The sequence below is a fragment of the Mercenaria mercenaria genome, chromosome 15, assembly GCF_021730395.1.
Source record: "Mercenaria mercenaria strain notata chromosome 15, MADL_Memer_1, whole genome shotgun sequence".
Taxonomy (NCBI): Eukaryota; Metazoa; Mollusca; class Bivalvia; order Venerida; family Veneridae; genus Mercenaria; species Mercenaria mercenaria.
This window is the reverse complement of record NC_069375.1, coordinates 52177631-52189853: the sequence shown is the minus strand read 5'-3', so window position 1 is coordinate 52189853 and position 12223 is coordinate 52177631. Positions and strand designations below refer to the sequence as shown.

Genomic DNA, 12223 nt, shown 5'->3' with positions numbered 1-12223 from the left:
TCAAGGTAATCATTCTGACCAAAATTCATGAAGATCAATTGAAAAATACCGCCTCTATTGCATACACAAGGTTTTTCTTTGATTTGACCTAGTGACCTAGTTTTTGATCCGAGATGACCCATTTTCGAACTCGGCTTAGATTTCATCAAGACAATCATTCTGACCAATATTCATGAAGATCAACTGAAAAATACAGCCTCTATCGCATACACAAGGTTTTTCTTTGATTTGACCTAGTGACCTAGTTTTCAACCCGAGATGACCCATTTTCGAACTCAGCCTAGATTTCATCAAGGTTATCATTCTGACCAACATTCATGAAGAATAATTGAAAAATACAGCCTCTATCGCATACACAAGGTTTTTCTTTGATTTGACCTAGTGACCTAGTTTTTGACCCGAGATGACCCATTTTCGAACTCGGCCTAGATTTCATCAAGGCAATCATTCTGACCAACACTCATGAAGATCAATTGAAAAATACAGCCTCTATCGCATACACAAGGTTTTTCCTTAATTTGACCTAGTGACCTAGTTTTTGACCCCAGATGACCCATTTCCGAACTCGGCCTAGATTTCATCAAGGTAATCATTCTGACCAAAATTCATGAAGATCAATTGAAAAATACCGCCTCTATTGCATACACAAGGTTTTTCTTTGATTTGACCTAGTGACCTAGTTTTTGATCCGAGATGACCCATTTTCGAACTCGGCTTAGATTTCATCAAGGCAATCATCCTGACCAATATTCATGAAGATCAACTGAAAAATACAGCCTCTATCGCATACACAAGGTTTTTCTTTGATTTGACCTAGTGACCTAGTTTTCAACCCGAGATGACCCATTTTCGAACTCGGCCTAGATTTCATCAAGGTTATCATTCTGACCAATATTCATGAAGAATAATTGAAAAATACAGCCTCTATCGCATACACAAGGTTTTTCTTTGATTTGACCGAGTGACCTAGTTTTTGACCCGAGATGACCCATTTTCGAACTCGGCCTAGAACTCGGCCTAGATTTCATCAAGGCAATCATTCTGACCAACACTCATGAAGATCAATTGAAAAATACAGCCTCTATCGCATACACAAGGTTTTTCTTTGATTTGACCTAGTGACCTAGTTTTTGACTCGAGATGACCCATTTTCGAACTCGGCCTAGATTTCATCAAGATTATCATTCTGACCAATATTCATGAAGATTAATAGAAAAACACAGCCTTTATCGCATACACAAGGTTTTTCTTTGATTTGACCTAGTGACCTAGTTTTTTACCCGAGATGACCCATTTTCGAACTCGGCCTAGATTTCATCAAGGTTATCATTCTGACCAATATTCATGAAGATTAATTGAAAAATACAGCCTCTATCGCATACACAAGCTAAATGTTGACAGACAGACGACAGACGACGGACGCCGGACATCGAGCGATCAGAAAAACTCACCTGAGCATTGCTCAGGTGAGCTAAAAAGGAGATAATTCAAAAATGGGACCAACTAGAATTATGGTTCTTTGTCACTGCACTTCCTCTCAATGAGCTCTATCATTGTATAAAATTAAAACTTGGTACCCTCAACACATTTTGGGTTATTCTCCGGACAAGAAGTGTGACGGACGCACGGACAGACGGACAAGTTGGTGGCTATATGATCCAAGCCTTCGGGGAGCATAAAAAAAGAGTGTTATGGAGATGATTTAAGAACTACAAAATGTAGTGTTATTGTTCTTGTACAATCAATGCACACAACATTTCCCCCTCAATGTCTTTCATCTTGGTAACTCTATGCCAAAGCATTTTTAGTTACTGAGTGGAAACCATTTTCAATCTCAAGGCCTCTGTGACCTTGACCTTTGACCTACTGACCAACAAACAATAGGGGTCATCTACTGATCACAATCATTGTAGTATGAAGTCTGACTATTGTGGGAACAAGCATTCTCTAATTATTGATTGAAACCAAAATTAAATGGTCTACAGACTGACAGAAATAGAGCAAAACAATATACTCCCTCTTCTTTGAAGGGGGCCAAAATAGTCTAATAGAAGAAAAAATAAATTTCTATATAATAAATGTAACAATAATTTCCACTGAATTACACAATTTTTAGAATAACCAAAATAAGTCAACTTTCTATCTCTTTGTCTAATACTATAACAGCCCATCTCAAGATCTGTTTTATATAAAGTCTCTTAGCAAAACAAGTGATCTTAGGAATAAAATATAGTTTAACATTGTAAACATTCCTAGAAATTCCTACTACATTTTTGCATTCTGTAGTCACCAGAGTCTTCAACATGCTTAAGTTGCAACTATTTCACAGAATCCAGAGGTGACAGTGGACATATTTTGTATAAACTCACAGTAAAATTTGCTGCCCAACAGAATCCCCTTCCATTTTCTGTTTGATGTATTTAAGAGCAGAATCAGCTGTTACATCTCCCAGTGTTGCGATCATATCTGTAAATAATTCCAACATTAAACTATACATTTTTATAATACCGGGTTAGATAAGTCACACATTTTGATTTAAAGCTCAATAGTTCTGAAGGAACAAGCTAAGAAAGTCTAGAGGCATACTTTCTTCAATATTTAGTTCTGCTATTTCATAGCTTCAGGTACATAAAGGTGTTTCAAGTTCAATCACAACATCAATAGTGGCACAAGAATACTTCCTTCTTTTCAAGCTGAAAAGAAGAAGTTTAAACACTCCTTTGTAACTACCAAAAGGTTCAACCATTCTTCCATGCTTCATCAATATTTGAGGTCTAAAGGTTTTCTAACAGAAAAAACATCAGCTTAAAAGTCCTCGTTAACATTTTGTAAATACAGGGAACTACTTGTAGCACAAACCTCCTCTTGAAGGATCATACAAGGACATAAGGGCAGATCCAGTAGTAAGCAGAACCTTCTGGAACATGGATGTTGGTCTGTGACCACGATATTTTTCTCGATCTGATGCAAATTCTGAGCCTTCTTCTTCTTGTGATATTGAGTCATCTGCTGAAAATTTTTTTAAGTTAGATCATTTATAATTTAGCAAAGCCTTGGACAGTAAGGAAAATTTTATCTAAAATGTTTTGTTTTAAATATTTGTATCATCTAAAAATATATCTCTCAAACGTATCAAATGATACCTACGGAGAAAATTTGTTAAAACAAGTGACGCAGTATTACAGTGGCAATACAGAAGTCCCCTACCAGTGAAAAAACAATTTCAGGTCATTATCTTTTAAAGTACCAAAGATATGTCTATAAACAAAGCTTTTGAAAAATGAACATGAAAATAATTCCAAGTATAACACCTTGGTGACCTTGACCTTGGGTATAACGGGCCCAGCCCCTGCACATACTTTGCTTGTATGCTGGACATTGTTTATATGAAGTTACAGTAAAATATAAGCAATAGTAACAAAGATATTACAGAAAAACAAAGGTTGCCAAGAAACTTTAACCTTAAAAATAATCTAAGTATAACACCTTGGTGACTCTGACTTTGGATATAATGGGCCCAGCCCCTGCACATACTTTGTTTGTTTGCTGGACAATGTATAAAATGTAAAGTTACAGTAAGATGTAAGCAATAGTAACAAAGATATGACAGAAAAACAAAGGTTGCCGAAAAACTTTAACCTTAAATATAAAAAAGTATAACACCTTGGTGACCTTGACCTTGGGCATAGTGGGCCCAGCCCCTGCACATACTTTGTTTGTATGCTAGACAATGTTTATGTGAAGTTACAGTAAGATATAAGCAATAGTAACAAAGAAAATAAAGGTTGCCGAAAAACTTTAACCAAGAAGGGTCACGCCGACGCCGACACCGACGTCTAAGCCGGGGCGGGTAGAATGTAATAGCCCCCCTATTCTCTGAATAGTGGAGCTAATAATTACAGCTAATTGTAATGCAGCCCGTGAAGATCTAAGTCTTAGGAAAATCATTTTGAAATGTTACCTGGTTACTGAATTATACACAAGAGCTCCGCCAAGCAGGGGAATATACACCCGAAGGGTTATATCAGAGGAAGGGGGCAAAATTTAAAGAACTTGACTGTTGAAACCCAAAAGGCAGGAACAACAAAGGGAAGAAATTCCAAAAAATATTCTCTAAGTCCATAAAAAAAATCCTTACCAGGTACAGATATGTGAAAATACACCTAAAAATTGGAGCTACCATCCATGTTGTATCACAGAAAAGTGGTCTTGGTTTTTTCCTATGGCCAATAATAAAAAAGTTACAAATAAGCTATTTATAGTAACATAAAAGGGAAGTAATTCAAAAAAGAATTATAAAGGGTCTGCCAAATAAAAACAAGAGAACCACAATGCAGAGCAATAAAAACACGAAACAAAGTCATATGACTTTTGACTGCTAAGTGTGACCTTGACCTTGATGCGCTCTGCATGTCGCCTCAATGTGGTGAACATTTGTGCAAAGTTTCTTTAAAACCCTTCAGGCAGTTCAAGAGTTACAGAGCGGACACGAAACAAAGCCATATGACCTTTGACCCCTAAGTCTGACCTTGACCTTCAAGCCAGCCATCCGAAACATGCGCTCTGCACGTCTTCTGCATGTGGTAAACAAATGTGCAAAGTTTCTTTAAAATCCTTTGAACAGTTCAAGAGTTACAGAGCGGACATGAAACAAAGCCATTTGACCCCTACGTTTGACCTTGACCTTGAAGCCAGCCATCCAAACATGCGCTCTGCATGTCATCTTGATGTAGTGAACATTTGTGCCAGGTTTGTTTGAGACCCTTCAAGGGGTTCAAGAGGTGCAGAGCGGACACAAAATTGCTAACGGACGGACAGACGGATAGACACCGGGGGTATAACATAATACGTCCCTTTGGGAGTATAAAGATCCAAACATCATCAATTTATCCAATTTGTTTTATCAGTTTACACATAATTTACATGCATATAAACAGGTGATATTTTTGGTTGACTGTTCAATGAACAAGAGCTGTCCGTAAGACAGCCAATGCTCGACTATTCGAATTATATTGTCCCAGGAGCAGGAAAATATTACCCTAAATGTTAAAATATCTATAGAGTTTCAACCCAGTATCTGCATTAGTTTTGGAGATAGTAACTTGCATGCAAAACTTTAACCAGAAGTGTAACGTTTACCGAGCGGAATATATAAATCACAAGACTTGAAACACTTATTAACTACAATTTTCTGTCTATAGGCGAACTCACATGAGCTAAACCTTATATGTTTATTCTTATATCAAATTTTCCTTTGGGCTTCCTTGCCTATGATTTCAGACAAATGATTCGTAAATGATTTAGATTGATTACATATGAAATAACAATTATAGTTAAATCACTGTTAATTATTTGTAAATATGTTCAACTAACACGTACAAATGATATAAATAAATTGTATTGGTTGTATGTCTTATATATGTTTCTATATCTCCAACTAACATGAGCCTATACAACCTTCTGTTTTAATTACCTATAGATCTCAACTACGACCCGGTATTTTACTATCCTATATTAACTTATTTATCCTCTCCAAGGTAGCAGAGCTTTCAAGGAGAACACGGATAATAAGTTAAGATAGTCTATTCTACTGCAAAGTCCCAATTAATTTCTATAATAATTATTTTTCTGCTTCGACCTTTCGTCTCCAGTGCCTGGGAACCGTCTGATTTCTCAAGCCGTTCTGCCGTATTTAAATGATTAACATGTGACAATCATCGTACTATTTTTTCATTGGTTAGCTATATCAACACTATTCTCATTAATAAGCGTTTGATGACTGCTTCATATTTCAATGAGCGTTCTATCAAAGTAAGGCGATTTGCACTACTTGTTTCTTACAACAGTTCTATACATTTTAATGTATGAATTTACACTACAAAACTTTATTATTTGGGTAGGAAAAGGTAGTTTATAAAGTATACAAACCTTAATGATGTATAGAACACTACTTATGCTTGTTTATTCAAACTACAAATGGCGAGCTATAAATCAAGGGAAGTAATTCTTACTATCCGGGTTACAGAAGTTTTAAGTTCGAAAGGGGACATAATTTGACCAAATTGCATGTCAGAGTAATGGGACTTGATGCAATCAACTAGTTTTATAACCCCAAAAGCACATGTGAAGTTTCAATTTAATATCTGCATTTGTTCTGCAGATAGTAACTTGCATGCAAAACTTTAACCAGAATTTTCTAAGTCCAAAAGGGGGCATAACTGGACACAGACACATGCATGAAAAAAAATAATATAATATCCTAAAGAAATCGGATAAAAACAATAGACACAATGGCTTGACAGTGTCCTAATTGATCACTGCACTCTCTCTGCTAAATATGTATGTATGCATGTATGTATGTATGTTAAAATGTATGAATGTGAACACGTCTCTACATAAAAACCTGTACATCGTAACTAAACCGTTAAATACATACAGCAAAATCTACAGCAAAATCTATAAGATATCAAAAATTAGCTTCACAGCGTCAAAAACGGTCATTGCGATATTTGTGATGAAGTTCAAAATAACCTGCTCCCGAACATTGCCGCAAAATTTTTATCCTGCGCCAAACATCGCCTTTTTTCGTGCATATTCAAACTTAAAAATCTTCGCTGAAACACCGATTTAGACATTATGATTTTGGACGGATGACAGGGAAAAGGTTGAAAAATATAGTCCATAAAGATATTGGCTTTGTTTTGCAATATTTTCAAAAAAATGTGGCTATAAACTTTAAAATTGCTGAAATATCAAATCATAAAATAAGTCATCCCGATAAGCCAAAATTTAATGCGTAAGGCTAAGCTAACTGGGTTCCTGACACAATTTAACCCCACTAACATGACCAAACATAATTATGGGTTAAAAAAAACTTATGCAGAAGGTACATGATCCGGTTCTTCCGTCCAATATGCAGCGGATAGTATAGGACTTTTTAATAGGCATAAATCACATGCGTGTGTTTTTACCCCCTCACCGCATTGTTAGCCGGAGATGATATAACTTTATTCTTTCCAAATGGAAATCGTGCGTGTTTGTTGTTAACTAATACTTAAACTTAACATGTATTACCCGTCTTAGTTGTAGATGCCAGTGTTCTTTTAAGGGTAGCATTTCTGGTGTTAAACAATTTCAGCAACTCTTTCAATTTCGAGTATTTTGTGTAGCTGATCCCTGTTCTCATGTTTACGGAAGTTGCGTAATGCACCTGCGCACTGCTAACGGAAACAGCATGTTCTAGAAAGTAAACATTGTGTGACTTTTTTATTAAATCAAGTTGGAAAGAATGAGTATGAAAGTGTTATCGAGTTTTTCAATACTGTCAAAACAATGCAGATGTTCAACATTAAGAAAACGAGTGTTGCATCATATGGTTCTAAATAAACATCCAAAACAGGCAGCAACAAGACAACAGTTACAAGGTCAAAGTGCCCTTCCAGTCGAAACAGCACGCAACATAAGAACATTTTCAGTTGCAACTCATTGTCTGTCAGAGAAAACCAACAGAGAAAAGAGCTTGTCAGAGAAGGTGGAGGCTAAAAAATTCTTAGCTTACACTTGCAAAGTATGTAACACAAGGAATAGTCATATGTTCTCCAAGAAAGCATATGAAGAAGGGATTGTAATTGTGACTTGTGAAGGATGCAAGAACAAACATCTAATAGCAGACAATCTTGGCTGGTTTGAGCATGTTGGAAAAAGGTATTGTTGAAATAATTCTATGTATGTCAACCTTAAATTATCTAGATGTAAACAGTAAAGTAATGATCAAGGTGGCTCATTTAATTTTATTGACAAAAGAAAAGGTGATGTCAGTATTCCATGATATAAATATATTCATGTCTGTCTAATTCTGGTTACAAGACTTAACCAGTCAGGGGTCCCAGTTGTAGAAGTGACTTTTGATTGAAATTCATGCCACAGTAATAATTTGTACTTGTTATTTTCAGTTGTAATATTATATATTTTTACCCTGCCCACACTAAATCATTTATCATTTCTATATATAAAAATAACTTCAAAAGATACCAAGTATTTTTGTGCAGATAGCATAAAAGTTTAAGGACACGTCACGGCTGAGATAGTTTAGCATTATTACAATACACAGTCGGTATTGAAATTGTGTTTCTAATACATGTGCTCATTAGATAAATCCTCAATATCTATGTGAAAATAAGGGATGTGTTTTGTATGATTGCAACACTGTGAGTTGCTCTAATTACTGACATATGACTGAAACAATAGGAATTCGTAAGAGAGATGGATAGACAAAACGACTGTGAGGTAACAATATATTCTTTTATTGTTTTTAATGTATGAGTTGTAAGCTGCAATAAAGAATACCCATTTTATGAAAATCAAACTGGAAGTTAGAAATAACAGAAAAAAATTAATTAGGTCATGAGTCATCATATACCTGTCAAAATTTGTCATTAGTTTTCACGGGCTGTCAAAATTATTTTTATCTCTCTATTCTGCAAATGCATTGTTTTTGAAAGTATCTTGGATGGATATTGTTGTGTGTAACTTACTTTACATTCCACATTAATATTTGTGCTTGAAATTGCTTTGTTGAGCTCACCGACGTCACATATCAATGTCTATTGTTTTAGTTTATTGTCTGTTATAAAGGTACCAAATCTCAATATTAAGATATAAGAATTGTTCCTTTCTGGTAGACAAAGGAAACTATTTGGTTGAATCATAACATAACGGTTTTTGGAAAAAACTGAATATTCTTTGGTTTTTTGTTATTCACCGGAAATTCAAAAAGTGACATCACCTTAACATTTGTTCTGTTATAAAACAATTTTTATGAAGTGTAACATACATTGTTTGATTATTGAACTTAAGTTCTATGTAATAAAATCTGGTACCTCACTTAAGCTAGACTAGATGAAATAGACCAGTATACAAATCATCTGCAATGATTCCATTACAACTCATTAAGTCCTATCTTAAGGTAAGATCAGAACTACTCTGATGCTGGAGAAAGTGAAATTTTTGAATAGGAATGGATATTAAAACCTGATGAAGTGATTTAAAAAAAAACTGCTTATTATGAGTAAGGTAGAAAATTTTAACAGTTAATTAGTAGAAGTAATTTTGTCAACAAAATGTTTGAAATAATACTTATGCATGTGATTTTATCTACAAGTGCCAGCCACTCCTGACTGTTAACAATCATTTTTATTTACAAAAATGTTAGGAGAAAAGTAATGACATATGCTTTGTTTAAGAATAACATTGTTTTAGTAATCTTATATAACAGTATAGTGCGGCTTTAATATATTTGCAGGAACATTGAGGAGATTCTGGAAGAGAGAGGGGAACAGGCAAGATATGTCAAAACAGACAGTGATGATATTGAAATAATTCTGAACAATAAGCCAAAAAGTGATGAAAATACATGAAACATTTTTCTTTTCTTAGTAACTGTTGTTACTGTGCTAGTCGCATGATAAGACAGAAATATGAAACTAGAAAGTCTTCTGTTTCAAACACAGTCAATAAGTATATTAGGGAACTGCAAATATGATTCAAAATAAATGATTCATTTGAAAGAACAGCATATATAATATGTTAGATGTATAAGGAGTAAAGCCAAGCATGATATGGATTTCTGAAGCAGTTTTTCCCAGATCTGATCACCAAAACATGTAAAAAGTTATCTTGCCAACAATCTTGTATTGCAGTATTTTCTGAATTTGGACATTACTTAGAAACTTCAAATTATGTATTGGATTTTCATTTACCAAGATATAGAATGAATTACTGGATAAAGAATGTGTTGGTTCAGAAAGCAATGTCTTTTGACCAGTAGTCGAAATTCTGGAAACATTAAATGAGGTTAAAGTTTAATACACAATGTCTTCCTCCTTTGTGATACTATGCTGAACTCTACTTTCAAGCATTAATTCATGTCAGCATGGTCAAAGTTGTGCTACATTAATAAAAAAAATTTACATTCAGATCAAACAATGTCACAACCCAATGTAACAACAGATAAAATGGCCACCAGTTACTGTTACAGACTGACTAATCAAAATATTTTGTAACATTCTATTGGACAGACAAACTAATCAATGATGTCCTATTCAAGACTGTTACAAAGGAAATAGCACCAAATTTTCCAGCGAAAATTAATTGATGGAAAAAAATAATCGAATATCTTGACCAAGTCTGTGGGATTGTTACAGTTTGAAACAGTTTAAATATTATGTTACAGACCAGTGATCAGACACACTGATCAAGATGGCCAGTTATGATCAAAAGACAAACAAACTGGTAGCGTACAGACACATTGATCATTGGTCAAAATGTCCTGTTGCAGACTGATGTTACAAACTGTTCAAAGTGTCCTGTAGTGGACTGATGTTACAAACTGGTCAAAGTGTCCTGTTGCAGACTGATGTTACAAACTGGTCAAAATGTCCAGTAGCAGACCAATGTTACAAACTGGTCAAAGTGTCCTGTTGCAGGCTGATGTTACAGACTGGTCAAAATGTCCTGTTGCAGACTGATGTTACAAACTGGTCATGACCTGTTGTAGACTGTTGTTACAAACTGGTCAAAGTGTCCTGTTGCAGACTGATTTTAAAACTGGTCAAAGTGTCCTGTTTCTGACTGATGTTACAAACTGGTCAGTGTCCTGTCTCTGACTGATGTTACAAACTGGTCAGTGTCCTGTTTCGGACTGATGTTACAAACTGGTCAGTGTCCTGTCTCTGACTGATGTTACAAACTGGTCAAAGTATCCTGTTTCGGACTGATGTTACAAACTGGTCAGTGTCCTGTTTCGGACTGATGTTACAAACTGGTCAAAGTATCCTGTTTCGGTGTGATGTTACAAACTGGTCAAAGTATCCTGTTTCGGACTGATGTTACAAACTGCTCAGTGTCCTGTTTCGGACTGATGTTACAAACTGGTCAAAGTATCCTGCTTCGGACTGATGTTACAAACTGGTCAGTGTCCTGTTTCGGACTGATGTTACAAACTGGTCAAAGTGCCCTGTTTCGGACCGATGTTACAAACTGCTCAGTGTCCTGTTTCGGACTGATGTTACAAACTGGTCAAAGTATCCTGCTTCGGACTGATCTTACAAACTGGTCAGTGTCCTGTTTCGGACTGATGTTACAAACTGGTCAAAGTGCCCTGTTTCGGACCGATGTTACAAACTCAGGCTGTCAAGCAGTCAACCAGAAAAAAGTAGGGCAAAAAGTAGGAGCAATCTTTTTGAAAAATAGGGTTAAAGTAGGGATTTTGGCAACAAAAAGTAGGGATAGTAGGGCTTTTTTCTTACCTTTTGCAACCTAAATAATGAATTACCCAATATTTTAGGGGGGCACCAGTTTAGAACAAAAATGTCGCCGGCGAGGTGCTTAGTGTCGAGAGGGAGTAGGTACGGAAGGGGGCTTCTGAAAGTTTTTGATATGCCTCTGCGTCTCCCCTGAAAAATTTTGAAATACAGGTATGAAATGCTGGGCTGTACATTGATTCTACGTTAACTTGTTAAATTCAGAAATAAAAGTAGTTGAAAAACACCAATCTTCAAATGGTTTTTGGGTGTTTTCATTTGACTGAACAATGTTTCAACAGTCAACATCTGAAGTCAGTGGACCCAAACAGGCCCTAGATTGTGTATCAGAATATAAGAAATAAACACTCAGAAGGTACAGCATAAGATACGTTATATTGAATGATACACATTTCCGCAAGGCCAAACTATGATGTAAAATTTTGTTTTTCGTGTTTTTCAAAAGAAAGTTCTATTAGAAATGACTTAATGAACAATTCAATAAGAAATTTTGTAATAAAAGTAAAATATTTCATATTTGACAGATCTGATTGGTAAATTTTTTATTTTCTAAAAGTTTTAATATCTTTAAGAAAACAAGAGGGCCAAGATGGCCCTAAGTCGCTCACCTGAGTAACATACAATAACAGTGTAAACATGTTTTACCTAGTGATTTCATGGAGACAAATATTCTGAAAAATTTTCATTGAAATTGGACAAAATAACGTGTAAACAAGCTTATTCTTTGATTTGACCTGGTGACCTAGTTTTTGACCCTACATGACCCAGATAAAAATTCATACGATATTTCATGCACAGAAACATTCTGACCAAGTTTCATGCACATCAAATAAACAAGAGTGTTAACAAGCTTTTCCTTTGATTTGACCGGGTGACCTAGTTTTTGACCCCATATGACCAAG

At 35.4% G+C, this 12223-nt stretch overlaps 2 protein-coding genes across 6 annotated transcripts in view; one reads left to right on the top strand and one right to left on the bottom strand.

The window, feature by feature from the left end:
• Positions 1–7208, bottom strand: part of LOC123554465 (ubiquinone biosynthesis protein COQ4 homolog, mitochondrial-like) — a 23252-nt gene extending 16044 nt beyond the window's left edge. For 2 of the 5 annotated variants that reach the window (XM_045344646.2, XM_053525259.1), the window contains exons 1-3: positions 7075–7205; positions 2860–3009; positions 2370–2466 (exon numbers count right to left, since the gene is read on the bottom strand). In XM_045344646.2, the coding sequence (XP_045200581.1) occupies positions 2370–2466; positions 2860–3009; positions 7075–7186 (359 nt within the window). In that variant the 5' untranslated portion in view covers positions 7187–7205. Of the gene's footprint in view, positions 1–2369; positions 2467–2859; positions 3010–6890; positions 6968–7074 lie in introns of those variants that run through there. The other 3 variants (XM_045344653.2, XM_045344663.2, XM_045344673.2) reach the window with 3 other exon arrangements.
• LOC123554484 (DNL-type zinc finger protein-like) lies at positions 7204–12223 on the top strand. Its single transcript, XM_045344686.2, has 2 exons — positions 7204–7704; positions 9302–12223. The coding sequence occupies exons 1-2, from the start codon at positions 7289–7291 to the stop codon at positions 9414–9416; spliced, it is 531 nt and encodes a 176-aa protein (XP_045200621.1). The 5' UTR covers positions 7204–7288; the 3' UTR covers positions 9417–12223.